This window comes from Trachypithecus francoisi, unplaced genomic scaffold (assembly GCF_009764315.1).
Source record: "Trachypithecus francoisi isolate TF-2019V2 unplaced genomic scaffold, Tfra_2.0 Contig01705, whole genome shotgun sequence".
Classification (NCBI taxonomy): Eukaryota; Metazoa; Chordata; class Mammalia; order Primates; family Cercopithecidae; genus Trachypithecus; species Trachypithecus francoisi.
The window spans coordinates 690,153-706,136 of record NW_022681450.1 but is presented as its reverse complement, the minus strand read 5'-3'; the positions used below and the strand labels follow the sequence as shown (position 1 = coordinate 706,136).

Genomic DNA, 15,984 nt, shown 5'->3' with positions numbered 1-15,984 from the left:
CCTCCCTCAGACCCAGGAATCCAGGCCCCCAGCCCCTCCTCCCTCAGACCCAGGAATCCAGGCCCCAGCCTCAGTGAGGACCCAGGAGTCAAGGCCCCGTCCCCTCCTCTGCGGGAGCGCAGCACACCTGTCTCTGACAGCCCTCCACAATGATAAGCTTCTGCTGGGGGGACGTGCGGGCGAAGACGATCTCGGTGTGATTCTGCAGGATCTCATCAATTTGCTCGGAGGTGAAGTCCTTGAGGTCGGTGCCGTGGATCACACAGGCCTTGGCATCCCTGGGAAGAGCAGAGAGGGTGATGGCTGAGGTCAGGGTGTGTGAGGAGTGGCACAGTGACCCCTGAAGGACAGAGAAACAGAGGGGCCAGCTCCACAAACAGGAGAGCCAGAGGACCAGGGGCTGCGGGAAGGGGCCTCTGGGGGAAGCAGGGGAGAAGGGGACTACTGCAGCAGGGCATGCGGGCAGACCTGAGGAAGGACTTCCGGGCAGTGTATGTATGTATGTATGTATGTTATGTATTATTTTTGAGATGGAGTCTTGCTCTGTCACACAGGCTGAAGCCCAGTGGTGCGATCTCAGCTCACTGCAACCTCTGCTTCCTGGGTTCAAGCAATTCTCCCATGTCAGTCTCCCTAGTAGCTGGGATTACAGGTGCCCACCATCACGCCTGGCTAATTTTTTTTATTTTTTAGTGGAGTTGGGGTTTTGCCATGTTGGCCAGGCTGCTCTCGAACTCCTGACCTCAAGTGATCCACCTGACTCGGCCTCCCAAAGTGCTGGGATTACAGGCATGAGCCACTGCGCCCAGACATGGGGCAGTGGATTCAGAGGAACGGAGATATATGGACAAATGGAGGGGAGGCAGAGTCGGAGATAGGCATGAGGATGGAAAAATTGAAGAAGTCAGAAAAACAGAACAGAAAAGAGAGAGACAAAGAGAGACAGACAGGAAAAAAGAGAGACAGACACAGAAGTACTGGATTCTACTGAATCCTCTGAGATAGGAATTATTAGTAGCCCATTTTAGAGATGGGCCAACTGAAGTTCATGGATGCTAAAGGACTTGCCCAATGTCACACAGTTTGTGAGCAGTAAAAGCTGGGATGCAGGCAGGGCACGGTGGCTCACGCCTGTAATCCCAGCACTTTGGGAGGCCGAGGCAGGTGGATCACCTGAGGTCAGGAGTTCGAGATCAGCCTGGCCAACATAGTGAAACCTCATCTCTACTAAAAGTACAAAAAAAAATTAGCTGGGTGTAGTGGAGGGCCCCTGTAATCCCAGTTACTTGGGAGGCTGAGGCTGAGGCACAGAATTGCTTGAACCTGGGAGGCAGAGGTTGCAGTGAGACACGATTGCGCTACTGCACTCTAGCCTGGATGACAGCGAGACTCCGTCTCAAAACAAAAAAAAACAAAAAAAAAAAACACTGGGATGCAAACCTATGCCTGGCTACCTCTGTGGCTGCAATGTCCCCACACTGGACGGAGGGCCGGACCCAGGGCCTGGTCCATGGAGAAGTCCCAGAAAGAACGGGACGGGCAATGCAGAGGGAGGTTGCGGGGAGGCAGCCCCCTGTGTCAACATCCTAGAGGGATGTCCAGGGTCCTGGTTGGGATGGGTGGCTCACCGGGGGTTAACCTGGCTGACGGGAATGTTGAGACGGGCGGCGATGTCCTCCACAGTCTCGTTGCCCTCAGAGATGATGCCCACGCCCTTGGCAATGGCCTTGGCCGTGATGGGGTGATCGCCGGTGACCATGATGACCTGCAGGCATTGATTTTTAGGGATGGCCTCCCCCGCCCCATGCCTGGCCTCACCTTCCCCAGCCACCCCAAGCCACACCTTGATGCCTGCGCTGCGACACTTGCCCACCGCGTCAGGGACGGCTGCCCGGGGTGGGTCGATCATGGACATGAGGCCCACGAAGCAGAGGTTGTCTGTAGTGAAGTTCACATCATCACAGTCGAAGGCAAAGCCCTTGGGGAACTGCTCCTCGGGCAGGTAATAATGGCAGAAACCTGGCGGCAGGAAAGGGTTGAGGTGTGAGGGTTCCAGCCTCAGAACCTCTGCCCCATGCCCCTAGATGTCTGCATCGCCTGCATTCCATCTCCCCATCGGCAAGACGGCTGGTCAGCATTCATTTCCTAGGATGCCTTCCTCTCTCATTCATTCATTCATTCATTCATTCACACTACATTCTGGGAGGCCCCGGACTGAGCCAGGCTTTGGGCAGCATCACAACCCTCCTTGCCCTCTAGGGACCCCAGAGCCCGCCCGGCAGCCTCGCACCAAGCACGCGCTCGCCCAGGCCGCCGAGCTCGAGGTAGGCGTTCTGGAAGGCCTCCTTCATCTCCTCATCCAGAGGCTGCTCCTTGCCCTGCAGCAGGATGGTGGAGCAGCGGTCCAGGATGCGCTCGGGGGCACCCTTCATCACCAGGAGGTATCGGTTGTCGTTGGGGTCCTCAGTCTCATGGATGGAGAGCTGGGGATGGAGCAGAGGGTGGCGTGCCTGAGCCACGCAGACACCAGGAAGCTCCCTGCCCCATCCTGTCCCTGGTCCAGAGCCAAAGGTGCCAGGTCAGACCCACACCAGGGCTCCCCCAGAGGGGACACTCTCTCAAGAGACCTCTGCTCATTCCTGTCCGCTTCTGTCTATCTCATGGATATTTCTTTCTCTCTTTTTTTTGGAGATGGAGTCTCACTCTGTTGCCCAGGTTGGAGTGCAGTGGTGCGATCTCAGCTCACTGCAACCTCCGCCTCCTGGGTTCAAGCGATTCTCCTGCCTCAGCCTCCCGAGTAGCTGGGATTACAGGCACCACCACCACACCCAGCTAACTTTTGCATTTTTAGTACAGACGGGATTTTGCCATGTTGGCCAGACTGGTCTTGAACTCCTGGCCTCAAGTGATCTGCCCTCCTCAGCCCCTCAAAGTGGTGGGACAACAGGCGTAATCCACCACGCTCGTGCTCCCCTCCCCCCACCGTTTTTTGTTTTTGTTTTTTTTTTAAAGACAGGGTCTTATTCTGTCACCCAGGCTGGAGAACAGTGGCGAGATCATAGCTCACTGCAGCCTTGACTTCCCAGGTTCATGCGATCCTCCCACCTCAGTCTACCACGTAGCAGGGACCACAGGTCCGCACCACCATGCCTGGCCAATTTTTTGTAGAGATGTGCTCTCCGTATGTTGCCCACGCTGGTCTCAATTTCCTGAGTTCAAGCGATCCTCCTGCCTCAGTCTCCCAAAGTGCTGGGATTACAGGCGTGAGCCACCACGCCCAGCCATATGCTTCCATTTTTATGAAATGTCCAGAATAGGCAAATCCATACAGACAGAAAGTAGGTTAGTGGTTGCTTAGGGCTGGGAGTGTGGGGGAGGAGGGGGCGGGTGACAGCTGAGCGATGCGGGGTTTCTTTTTGGAGGTGATGAAAATGCTCTAAAATTGACTATGTGGATGACTGCCTATATCTGCAAATATACTAAAACTATTATACACTTAGAGGGACGAGCTACGGTATGTTAATTATATCTTAATAAAGTTATTCTAAAAGCTCTGAGTCAACTCCTGTGTCTCTTTGGCTCAGAAGCCCCTGGAGGCTTGTGTGCTCCTCAGAGTCACAGCCAAGTCCTCTCCATGCCCGTGAGGTCTGACAGGATCTAGCCAGCACCCACCACTCCCACCACGCTCCCTGGCTCCCAGCCCCTCTGCACTGGCTGGCTGGCTGGCTGGCGTTCAGATGCGCCAGCACACTCCCGCCTCTGTGCCTTTGCACAGGCTGTGCCTGCTACCCAAGTGCTCTTTCCCCAGACACCTGAAGGGCTCCCTCCCTCAGCACCACAACCACTATTATTACCTCCTCATGCCTTTGTTATTGCCCGTCTTCTGGAGCCAGAGCGTAAGTCCCAGAGAGTGGGGGACTTCACCATTTCACTCACTACTGTGTATACACCCAGCACCCAAAACAGCGCCTAACATGTGGTGGCTGCTCAAAAAATGTATACTGAATGGGCCAGGCATGGTGGCTTATGCCTGTAATCCCAGGACTTTGGGAGGCCAAGGTGGGGGGATCACTTCAGGTCAGGGGTTCAAGACCAGCCTGGCCAACATGGTGAAACCCCATCAATACTAAAAATACAAAAATTAGCTGGGCGTGGTGGTGCACGCCTCTAATTCCAGCTACTTGGGAGGCTGAGATACAAGAATCACTTGAACCCAGAGGCAGAGGTTGCAGTGAGCTGAGATCACACCACTGCATTCCAGCCTGGGAGACAGACCGAGACTCCGTCTCAAAAAAAAAGTTTGCTGAGGCCGGGCGCGGTGGCTCACGCCTGTAATCCCAGCACTTTGGGAGGCTGAGGCGGGCAGATCACGAGGTCAGGAGATAGAGACCATCCTGGCTAACACGGTGAAACCCCGTCTCTACTAAAAATACAAAAAATTAGCCGGGCATGGTGGCAGGCGCCTGTAGTCCCAGCTACTTGGGAGGCTGAGGCAGGAGAATGGTGTGAACCTGGGGGGTGGAGCCTGCAGTAAGCCGAGATCGCGCCACTGCACTGCAGCCTGGGCAACAGAGTGAGACTCTGTCTCAAAAAAAAAAAGTTTGCTGAATAATTGAAAGTTGCTGCTCTGCCCCAAGAGGTCTCCCGCTTGTTCCCACTCTCTGCTGTAGGAAAACTTTTTTTCTTTTTTGAGTCAGGGTCTTGCTCTGTCACCCAGGCTGGAGTGCAGTGCATGATGTAGGCTCTCTGCAGCCCCAACCTCCCCGGCTCAGGCAATCCTCCTGCCTCAGACTCCCAAATCGCTGAGCTCACGGGCACATACCACCACACCTGGCTAATTAAAAAAAAAAAAAAAAAAATTCATACAGATGGGGTTTTGCCATCTTGCCCAGGCTGGTCTCAAACTCCTGGCCTCAAGTGATCCTCCTGCCTCAGCCTCCTAAAGTGCTGGTGTTAGAGATGTGAGCCACCACGCTCGGCCTGCAGGAAGATCTTTATTCCTCAGCGTCTCACTCCAACAGAGATCTGGCTCCTACTCTCAGGTTCTCCCTGTTCCTCTCCCCACCAGGTAGGTATTATCATTACCATTTTACAGATGGGAAAATCAAGGCTCTATGACACCTCTTTACAGGCATCATAGGGAGCCTGAGGTCCAGGTTGGCTCTCCCGGAAAGCCCAAAGTACCTGGTATTTGTTGGTGGAATTAAAGGGAATCTCAGCCACTTTCTTGTTGCGTTCACGCATCAGCTTCACGGAGCCAGAGGACAGCTCGATGCACTTGAGCAGGGCAGATTCAGAGGCATCCCCGGCCACATCCCTCTGCAGGGAGAGAGAGTTGTCAGAGCAGGGGCAGCGGAGGGGAGGACACAGGCGGGGCCGAGGTGAGGCCAGCAGCTGAACTCACCTTGAGCACAGGGATGTTGTCCTGACCACCCTTGAAGACGGCGCGATTGCAGAGCCCGGCGATGTGGGACAGGGCCACCCAGGTGTGTGAGCTCTTGTCGAATGAGGTCCCTGGGGGAGGCACATGTGAGGGCCAGGGGCTCCTGGAGCCAGGCGCCCATGGTCCTCACCCGGGGCCTGCGCTCACCTGACTGGTCCTCAGTGGTGTCAGCCTCATGGATCTGGTTGTCAAACCACATGTGGGCGACTGTCATGCGGTTCTGAGTGAGGGTCCCTGTCTTGTCCGAGCAGATGGTGGACGTGGAGCCCAGGGTTTCTACAGCCTCCAGGTTCTTCACCAGGCAGTTCTTCCGGGCCATGCGCTTGGCAGTCAGCGTCAGACACACCTGGAGGGCGAGCAAGGGCAGGCAAGTTACAGGGACAAGCCCGGCGGGCAGGGTTGGATGAATGACACAAGGGCCATAGCCCAGCTGCCCGGCCCCGGGAGAATCTTGAAGGCCTGGAAAAGAACGAGGCAGCAACGCCACCCTCAAGTTCAGACCAACAGAAACAGGGCAGAGATACCCAAAGACAGGGACTAGAATGCTCATAGCAGCCACATGCATAATAGTGCAAAATGGCCAGGTGCAGTGACTCACGCCTGTAATCCCAGCACTTTGGCGCAAGGATTGTGTGAGCCCAGGAGTTTAAGACTAGCCTGGGCAACACAGTGAGACCTCAACTCTAGAGATTTTTTTGTTTTTTCTATTAGCCAGGCATGGCGGCACGCACCAGTAGTCTTAGCTACTTGGGAAGCTGAGGCAGGAGGATCGCTTGAGCCCAGGAGTTCAAGGCTGCAGTAAGCTACGATGGCACCACTACACTCCAGTCTGGGCAACAGAGTGAGACTCTGTCTTAAAATATTGTCCAGGCCAGACGCGGTGGCTCACGCCTGTAATCCCAGGACTTTGGGAGACCAAGGTAGGCACATCACTTTAGATCAGGAGTTTGAGACCAGCCTGGCTAACATGGTGAAACCCCGTCCCTACTAAAAATACAAAAGTTAGCCGGGCATGGTGGTGAACACCTGTAATCCCAGCTACTTCGGAAGCTGAGGCACGAGAATCCCTTGAATCCAGGAGGCGGAGGTTGCAGTGATCCGAGATCGTGACACTACACACCAGCCTGGGCAATAGAGTGAGACTCTGACTCAAAAAAAAAAAAAAAAAGGCCGGGTGCGGTGGCTCAAGCCTGTAATCCCAGCACTTTGGGAGGCCGAGACGGGCGGATCACGAGGTTAGGAGATCGAGACCATCCTGGCTAACACGGTGAAACCCCGTCTCTACTAAAAATACAAAAAATTAGCTGGGAGAGGTGGCAGGCGCCTGTAGTCCCAGCTACTCGGGAGGCTGAGGCAGGAGAATGGCATAAACCCGGGAGGTGGAGCTTGCAGTGAGCTGAGATCCGGCCACTGCACTCCAGCCCCGGCGACAGAGCGAGACTCCGTCTCAAAAAAAAAAAAAAAAATTGACCAGGCATGGTGGCTCACGCCTGTAATCCCAGCACTCTGGGAGGCCGAGGCAGGCAGATCATGAGATCAGGAGATCGAGACCATCCTGGCTAACACGGTGAAACCCTGTCTCTACTAAAAAATAAAAAAAATTAGCCAGGCGAGGTGGCGGGCTCCTGTAGTCCCAGCTACTCGGGAGGCTGAGGCAGGAGAATGGCATGAACCCGGGAGGCGGAGCTTGCAGTGAGCCGAGATCGCACCACTGCACTCCAGCCTGGGTGACAGAGCGAGACTCCGTCTCAAAAAAAAAAAAAAAATCGTCCAAAACTGCAAACAACTCAGATGTCCACTAACAGCAGAAAAGATAAATTGTGGACAATGGAATGCTATACATTGATAAAAACAAATACATTACTGCTGCCTGCACCCGCATGGGTGAAGGTCAAAAACATGTTCAGCCAAAAAGGGCCAGAAATGAGTTCATACTGAATTATTCTGTTAATACGAAGTTTCAACACAGGCAAAGTTAATCTATGCTGTTAGCAGCCAGATTAGGGGTTACCCTTGGCTGCGGGGGCAGTGGCTAAATAAGGTCTTGAGAGGGCTTCAGGGAGATGCAATCTTGATGCAGCTGACGTGATTGTGTTCAGTTTGCCCCAAATCATCAGACTATATGTTCACAATATGCTTAATCCGTTGCGTATAAAAATCCCTTTGACATAAGGTAGCATTCAACATAGCTAATACAGAAAACGGTAAACTTGTTTTTTTGTTGTTTTGTTTTGTTTTTGTTTTGTTTTTTTGTTTTTGCTTTTTTTTTTTTTTGAGACGGAGTCTCGCTCTGTCGCCCAGGCTGGAGTGCAGTGGCCCGATCTCAGCTCACTGCAAGCTCTGCCTCCCGGGTTCCCGCCATTCTCCTGCCTCAGCCTCCGGAGTAGCTGGGACTACAGGCGCCCGCCACCGCACCCGGCTAGTTTTTTTTTTGTATTTTTTTAGTAGAGACGGGGTTTCACCGTATTAGCCAGGATGGTCTCGATCTCCTGACCTCGTGATCCGCCCATCTCGGCCTCCCAAAGTGCTGGGATTACAGGCTTGAGCCACCGCGCCCGGCCTTGTTTTTGCTTTTTAAAAGACACAGTCTCACTCTGTCGGCCGGGCTGGAGTGCAGTGGCTCAGTCTCAGTTCACTGCGAACTCCGCCTCCCAGGTTCAAACGATTCTCGTGCCTCAGCCTCCTCAGTAGCTGGGATCATAGGCATCCACCACCACGCCTGGCTAATTTTTGTATTCTTAGTAGAGATAGGGTTTTGTCATGTTGGCCAGGCTGGTCTTGAACTCTTCATCTCAAGTGATCCACCCACCTCGGATTCCCAAAGTGCCGGGATTACAGGCGTGAGCCACTCTGCCCGGCCCTGATATGTAAAACTTTGCATAAAACATTAAGTCAAAGAATGAAAAAAGAAAATGATACTTTCAGGATAGTCCCTGGCATGCACCTTGAAGACAGCATTTAGTCAATATGCTCACAGCTGTCAGGAGGACCTCACAGAGAATGGACTTCTGGGGTGAAGCAGGCAGCAAAGCAGCCAGAGGAAAACTTTTAAATTATTATTATTAGTATTAGTATTAGTATGACAAACAACCTGGAGCGCAGTAGTGCAATCATGGCTCACTACAGCCTCAACCTCCTGGGTCAGCCTCTCGAATAGCTGGGACTACAGGCATGTACCAACACGCCTGGCTAATTTTTAAATTTTATTTTATTTTATTTGAGACAGTCTGGCTCTTGTCATCCAGGCTGGAGTACAGTGGCCGGATGTCAGCTCACTGCATGCTCTGCCTCCCAGGTTTACGCCATTCTCCTGCCTCAGCCTCCTGAGTAGCTGGGACTACAGGTGCCCGCCACCTCGCCCGGCTAGTTTTTTGTATTTTTTAGTAGAGACGGGGTTTCACCATGTTAGCCAGGATGGTCTTGATCTCCTGACCTCGTGATCCACCCGTCTCGGCCTCCCAAAGTGCTGGGATTACAGGCGTGAGCCACCGCGCCCGGCCTTTATTTTTTAACTTGGTGTACGCTTTTAACTTTTCATCATGAGCGTGCACTTCTTTTTTTTTTTTTGAGGCGGAGTCTCGCTCTGTCGCCCGGACTAGACTGCAGTGGCCAGATCTCAGCTCACTGCAAGCTCCGCCTCCCGGGTTTACGCCATTCTCCTGCCTCAGCCTCCCGAGTAGCTGGGACTACAGGCGCCCGCCACCTCGCCCGGCTAGTTTTTTGTATTTTTAGTACAGACGGGGTTTCACCGTGTTAGCCAGGATGGTCTCGATCTCCTGACCTCGTGATCCGCCCATCTCGGCCTCCCAAAGTGCTGGGATTACAGGTTTGAGCCACTGCGCCCGGCCGAGCGTGCACTTCTTAATTTTGTAAGTAAACTTAACAAGCGATAGGATTGTTGGCTCTTTATGGCTTGCCAGTGTTTCTCCAGATTTTTGTTTGTTTCTTTGTTTGCTTTGTTAATGAGGCCCTCTGAGTCAGGCCCAGGTTGTCTTTCACAAGAACACTGTGATCCAGGACCCCAGCCCCTTCTTTCCCAGCCTCACCTCCCCTAGACACATGGGTCCAGGCCTCCAGCCCCTCCTCCCTCAGACTCAGGGGCCCAGGCCCCCAGGCCCTCCCCGCCCAGACGCAGGAGCCCGGCCTTACAGTGACAGTGGCCAGCAGACCCTCTGGGACATTGGCCACGATGATGCCGATGAGGAAGATCACAGCCTCGAGCCAGGTGTATCCGAGAATGAGGGAGAGGATGAAGAAGGAAACGCCCAGGAAGACAGCCACACCAGTGATGAGCTGGATGAAGTGCTCAATCTCGATGGCGATGGGCGTCTTGCCCACCTCCAGACCTGAGGCCAGGGTGGCAATGCGGCCCATGACAGTACGGTCGCCCGTGGCCACCACCACGCCCCGAGCCGTGCCTGCAGGCCAGAGGGGTTAGGCTGAGGTGGGGTGGCTCAGGGAGATTCCAGAGGCCCTGACCCCTTGGGACACGTCCCTGTGTCTGCCCCAGCTGTGTGTCTTCTCTGCACCAGCCTCACCTTCCACACAGTTGGTGGAGAAGAAGGTGATGTTCCGAGTCTCCAAGGGATTGTCGTGTGTGCAGTCGGGAGAGCGAGTCTGGGGCTCGGATTCGCCAGTCAGGGAGGAGTTGTCCACCTAGGGGTAGGTGCAACAGAGACAGGGTTCAGTCCAGGGCCTGGGACAGGAGGGTGTTTGTACAGAGGGCTTGGGGCTGAAGGCTGTGTGCCTGGAGATCAAAGCTAGAAGCCTGGGTGCCCAGTGGGCAAGTGGTGTGTGGGAGGCCAGAGGCTGGAATCTTGAAGGTGGGGAGGACACAGGGCTGCTGGCCAAGGTCTGGGGTCCGTAAGGATCTCCGAAGGGTGAGGGCTAGGCCTGGACTCCTGACTTTTGGGTAAGGAGGGGTCCCAGGGTCTAAACTCCTAGGTCTGAAGGAGGAGGGCCTGGGGGCCTGGACCCCTGGGTCTGAGGGAGGAGGGGTTGGGGCCTGGACTCTTGGGTCTGAGGGAGGAGGGGTTGGGGCCTAGACTCTTGGGTCTGAGGGAGGAGGGGTGGGGCCTGGACTCCTGGGTCTGAGGGAGGAGGGGTTGGGGCCTGGACTCCTGGGTCTGAGGGAGGAGGGGTTGGGGCCTGGGCTCCTGGGTCTGAGGGAGGAGGGTTGGGGCCTGGACTCGGGTCTGAAGGAGGAGGGGCTGGGACCTGGACTTCTGAGTCTGAGGGAGAAGGGGCTAGGTCTGGACCCCTGGGTCTGAGGGAGGAGGGACTGGGCCTAGGCTCCTGGGTCTGAGGGAGGAGGGGTTGGGGCCTGGACTCTTGGGTCTGAGGGAGGAGGGTTGGGGCCTGGACTCTTGGGTCTGAGGGAGGAGGGGTTGGGGCCTGGACTCTTGGGTCTGAGGGAGGAGGGGTTGGGGCCTGGACTCCTGGGTCTGAGGGAGGAGGGGTGGGGCCTGGGCTCCTGGGTCTGAGGGAGGAGGGGTTGGGGCCTGGACTTGGGTCTGAAGGAGGAGGGGCTGGGACCTGGACTTCTGATTCTGAGGGAGAAGGGGCTAGGTCTGGACCCCTGGGTCTGAGGGAGGAGGGACTGGGCCTAGGCTCCTGGGTCTGAGGGAGGAGGGGCTGGGCCTGGGCTCCTGGGTCTGAGGGAGGAGGGGCTGGGCATGGACTTCTGAGTCTGAGGGAGAAGGGGCTAGGTCTGGACCCCTGGGTCTGAGGGAGGAGGGGTTGGGGCCTGGGCACCTGGGTCTGAGGGAGGAGGGGCTGGGCATGGACTCCGGGGCAGCCTGAGGGAGGGTAAAGCCCGGTCCCAGGCCCAGGCCCACCTTGCAGCCGTGGGCTGAGATGATCCGCAGGTCAGCTGGCACTCGGTCTCCGCCCTTGATCTCCACCAGGTCCCCGACCACCACCTCCTCAGCGTTCACCTGCATCTTCTCACCTTCCCGGATCACCAGGGCTTGCTGGGGTGGGATGGAGTAATGTGACCTCCAAGACTCCCTCTGCCTGGGGGTCATTGGGCCCAGCCCCCAGCCCATACACTAACACCCCTATCTGACCCCTTGCCGGGCACCCTTCACCTGCGGCACCATGTTCTTGAAGGACTCCATGATCTTGGAGCTCTTGGCCTCCTGGTAGTACGAGAAGCAGCCAGTGATGATCACCACGGCCGCCAGCACAATGCCCAGGTACAGCTGTGGGGAGATGTGGGGATGTTGATCAGGGGCCGCCCAAGCCGCTCCCCACCAGTCCCTGCACACCTGGGAAGGGAGCTTTGTGTCAATGGGGGTCTGTATTTGTGTGTCTGACCCCAGATTGGTTATGAGGGTTGGTGTGTCTGAGTCTCCCCTGTCTGTGCTTGAGTCCCTCTTTCTGTAATGGTTGTGTTTGAATCTAAGGGTCTGTCGATTTTTTTGTTTTTTTTTTGAGACAGAGTCTCGCTCTGTCACCCAGGCTGGAGTGCAGTGGCATGATCTTGGCTCACTACAAGCTCCTCTTCCTAGTTCAAGCGATCCTCCTGCCTCAGCCCCGAGTAGCTGGGACTACAGGCGTGTACCACCACACCCGACTAATTTTTTGTGTTTTTAGTAGAGATGGGGTTTCACCACATTGGCTAGGATAGTCTTGATCTCCTGACCTTGGGATCCACCGCCTTGGCCTCCAAAAGTGCTGGGATTACAGGCATGAGCCACCGTTCCTGGCCTTTTTTTTTTTTTTTTTTTTTTGAGACAGGTCTCGCTCTACTACCCAGCCTAGAGTACAGTGGCGCAATCTCAGCTCACTGTAGCCTCAACCTCCCCAGATTCAAGCAATCCTCCCACCTCAGCCTCCAGAATAGCTAGCACTACAGGTGTGCACCACCAGGCCTGTTTTTTTGTATTTTTTTGTATTTTTTTAGAGACTGGGTCTGTCTGGGAAACTCAGGTTTCTGGAACTCCTGGCCTCAAGTAAGCCTCCTGCCTCGGCCTCCCAAGGAGCTGGGGTGACAGGCGTGAGCCACCACACCCGACTTGTCCATCTATTTTGTGTGTGTGTCTGTCCTCCTGCACATGTTAAAGAGTCTAGGATGCAGCTGTCTGTCCGTGTGTCTGTATGACTGGCTGCATGCCTGACTTTACATTCTATAAGGCAGCTTCTTTGGTTCTCTGTATGTGGGTCTCTGTCTCTGTGTCTCCAGCTTTGCCTCTCTGTGAGAGCTTATGTCTGAGACTGTTTAGATTTGAATATCTAAGGACACTGTCTGTGCCTGACTCTCACATCTCTCAGTCACCACGTTATGCCTGCATTGCTGTGTGTGTGTGTTTGAGTTTCTCTGTCAATGTATGTCTGAGTCTGTGTCTGTGTTTCTGAATTAGGTGGCCGTGTTTGAATCCATATCCTGGTGTGGTGTCTGTGTTGACCCTCCACAGGCATGCATGTGTGTGCACCTAAGCAGGTGAGCATCTCTGTGTGGCTGGTGTGTGGGTCTGTGTTACGTGCATGGGATCTGAGGCTGCATCTCGAATGTGTCCTTGTGTTATGGGGATGGGCCCTGATGTATCAGCAGCGGGGTGTGCCTGGATCTCTATGTGATACTCACTCTGGGTATCTGTCAGGCCATGACCACCTGCTGGTGTCTGTTCTCAAGGCCACTGAGGTCACACAGCCTTAGGACATAGCCCTGGGTCACACGTCCTGCTGAGGGGCCTTGGACAAGTTACCTGGCTTTTCTGAGCCTCAGTTTGCCTTGTATTTGATCTGGTTCTCCTGCTGGGTGATTGTGAGTTAGATGGGAAAAAGGGAGAGAGTGGGCTGTGAAAAGCCTGAGGGATGGGAAGAAGTTGGGGGGTGGTATCCATAAATAAATGTGTAGGGCCTTGCGTAGGGCAGGGTCCAGGCACTCACGTTGTCACCAGAGGGGTCGTCCTCGGTGCCCGCCTGGATACCGTAGGCCAGGAAGCAGAGGATGGCCCCAATCCACAGCAGGATGGAGAAGCCCCCGAAGAGCTGCCGGCAAAACTTGACCCACTCTGGGGTGGTAGGCGGTGGCGTGAGTGCGTTCGGCCCGTCCCGGGCCAGGATCTCCTGGGCTTTGCTGTGGGTCAAACCCTGAGGGACAGAGGACTCACATAGAACCCTCCCTGGGCAACCCTGGCACCCCAGACCTTCACCAGACCCCCAGAACTTAAGACACCAGCCCCAGCCCCTCCTCCCTCAGACCCAGGAGTCCAGGCCCCCAGCCCCTCCTCCCTCAGACCCAGGAATCCAGGCCCCTAGCCCCTCCTCCCTCAGACCCAGGAGTCCAGACTCCCACCCTGCCTCCCTCAGACCCAGGACTCCAGGTCCCCAGCCCCTCCTCCCTCAGTTCCAGGGGTCCAGGCCCCAGTCCCTCCTCCCTCAGTTCCAGGAGTCCAGGTCCCAGCTCCTCCTCCCTCAGACCCAGGGATCTAGACCACAGCCCCTCCTCCCTCAGATCCAGGGATCCCAGCCCCTAGCCCCTCCTCCCTCAGACCCAGGGGTCCCGGCCCCCAGCCCCTCCTCCCTCAGATCCAGTGGTCCAGACTCCAGCCCCACCTCCTTCAGACCCAGGAGTCCCAGCCCCCAGCTCCTCCTCCCTAGTTCCCATGGTCCCAGCCCGCAGCCTGGCCGCACCTGCACACAGTCTGTGTTGTATTTCCGGCAGACCTCTTCCACTGACATCTTGTGCTCTGTCTGAGGAACAGGAGTTTGGGGAAGACGATGAGTGCCTAGGCCAGCCAGGAACTGGTGAGGCTCTCTGGGAGGGTGTGCGGGCAGAGGGCAAGGCTTACCATAGCCACTTCCTTCTTGAGGTCATCCAGGTCCCGGCGCTCCTTGCCCTTGTTCTTCTTGGGCGAGTCCTTGTCATCTTTCTTGTCCTGCGAGGTGGCGATACGATAGCTGTCAGAGTCACCAGACTGCGGGCGAGAAGGGGTTCCAGGGGGCACCGGCCCTCCGTGCCCTGGCTATCCTCCTGGCCGGTACCCCTGCATCTCTGGGTGGGGGTCTCTGCCTCTCGGAGTCTCCCTGTGTCTCCCGGCACCTCTGGATGACTTCACCTCCTTTCTGCCTCTGGTGACTCTCAGGCCTCGGTGAGTCTCATCTGCTCTGATCGGCTTCCCTGTCTCTGGTTCTGTGTGTCTCTGAGTCTCTGTCCCTAAAGGTCTCTGTCTGGCTTCTGCCTATGTTTCTGTCTCTCTCTGTTTCCATGCCCATCTTTGCGGGTCTCTCCCCTTCTGTGTTCTGTGTCTATGTGACTTTGTTTTTGTTTTTTGAAACAGTGTCTCACTCTGATGCCCAGGCTGGAGTGCAGCGATCACAGCTCATTGCAGCCTCGACTTCTGAGGCTCAGTGATCCTCCTACCTCCGCCTCCTGTGTAGTTGGGACTACAGGTGTGTGCTAATTTTTAATTTTTTTCTAGAGATGGGGTCTCACTATGCTGCCCAGGCGGGTCTCTAACTCCTGGACTCAAGCGATCCTCCTGCATTAGCCTCCCAAAGTGTTGGAATTACAGGCGTGAGCCACCATGCCCCGCCTCTATGTGACATTTTAACTGCTTCTGTCTCTTCTTCCCTCTCCCTGGCCCTGTCCAATCTTCCTACATATCTGTCTTTTCTATGTCTCCATCTGTATCTCTCTCTATCTCTTTCTCCTCTGTCTGTCTCCCTTGATGTGTCTCTCCAAGTCTGTTTGTGGCTCTTGATCTTATTGTTTTGTTTCATCATCTCTCTGTCTCCTGTCTCTTTATCTCTCCATCTCTGTATCTCTATCTCTGCAAGGCTGTTTCTCTCCCTCGATAGCTCTCTCTCTCTCTCTCTATCACTCTGATCTCTTTATGTTGTCTCTGCCATTCTCTATCCTGATCGCAGTCTCTGGGTCTCTCTGCATATGTCTGTCTATGATTTTGTCTCTCTCTGATCTCTGGTTCTTTCTGTCTCTCTGTCTTGCATGATGTCTGTCTCCATCTCTTGGCTGTCTCTCCCCAGGTCTGGCTGAGTTTCTCTCTCTCTGGGTTCTTATTTCCCTCTGAGTTGGCGTTTCAAGGATCAGTACTTTCTGTCTTTTTCCACCTTTCGGTCTGTCTCCCTCTGTCATTGTGTCTCCAACTTCATCTCTCAAGCTGTCTCCTCTGGGATGCTCACATCTCTCCCTACCTGTCTCTTTTCCTGTTTCAACCTCTCTGTCTCTCTGATATCTCTCTCTGGGATCTTCCTATCTCTGTCGTTCTCCCACTCTCTCTGGGATCTCCTCTCTATCTCTGAATATCTTCTCTCTCACTATCACTAAGATCTCTTCTCTCTCTCTGTCTGTCTCTCTTTGGAATTTTCCTTTCTGTCTCTCTCGAATCTTCTGTCCCCCTCCTTCCCCATATATCTCTCATTCTTTTTCTCTCTCTCACTGTCTCATCCTGGAATTTTCCTCTCTATCTCTGTCTCTTTCTCCCACTGTCTCTCCCTCTGGGATCTCCTCAATACCTCTCTCTCTTAATGTCTCTCTCTGAGACCTTCCCCTCTCTCTCTCTCTCTCTCCATAT

At 54.9% G+C, this 15,984-nt stretch overlaps 1 protein-coding gene across 2 annotated transcripts in view; it reads right to left on the bottom strand.

Moving 5' to 3' along the window:
- The window catches only part of ATP1A3 (ATPase Na+/K+ transporting subunit alpha 3), a 28,645-nt gene that overhangs the window by 8,557 nt on the left and 4,104 nt on the right, over window positions 1–15,984 (bottom strand). Inside the window, exons 2-15 of one of the 2 annotated variants that reach the window (XM_033198090.1) lie at window positions 14,242–14,328; window positions 14,084–14,143; window positions 13,337–13,540; window positions 11,533–11,646; window positions 11,281–11,415; window positions 9,982–10,099; window positions 9,593–9,861; window positions 5,591–5,789; window positions 5,405–5,514; window positions 5,185–5,319; window positions 2,291–2,483; window positions 1,844–2,019; window positions 1,629–1,765; window positions 128–278 (exon numbers count right to left, since the gene is read on the bottom strand). In XM_033198090.1, the coding sequence (XP_033053981.1) occupies window positions 128–278; window positions 1,629–1,765; window positions 1,844–2,019; window positions 2,291–2,483; window positions 5,185–5,319; window positions 5,405–5,514; window positions 5,591–5,789; window positions 9,593–9,861; window positions 9,982–10,099; window positions 11,281–11,415; window positions 11,533–11,646; window positions 13,337–13,540; window positions 14,084–14,143; window positions 14,242–14,328 (2,088 nt within the window). Of the gene's footprint in view, window positions 1–127; window positions 279–1,628; window positions 1,766–1,843; window positions 2,020–2,290; window positions 2,484–5,184; window positions 5,320–5,404; window positions 5,515–5,590; window positions 5,790–9,592; window positions 9,862–9,981; window positions 10,100–11,280; window positions 11,416–11,532; window positions 11,647–13,336; window positions 13,541–14,083; window positions 14,144–14,241; window positions 14,368–15,984 lie in introns of both variants that reach the window. The other variant, XM_033198084.1, reaches the window with a different exon arrangement.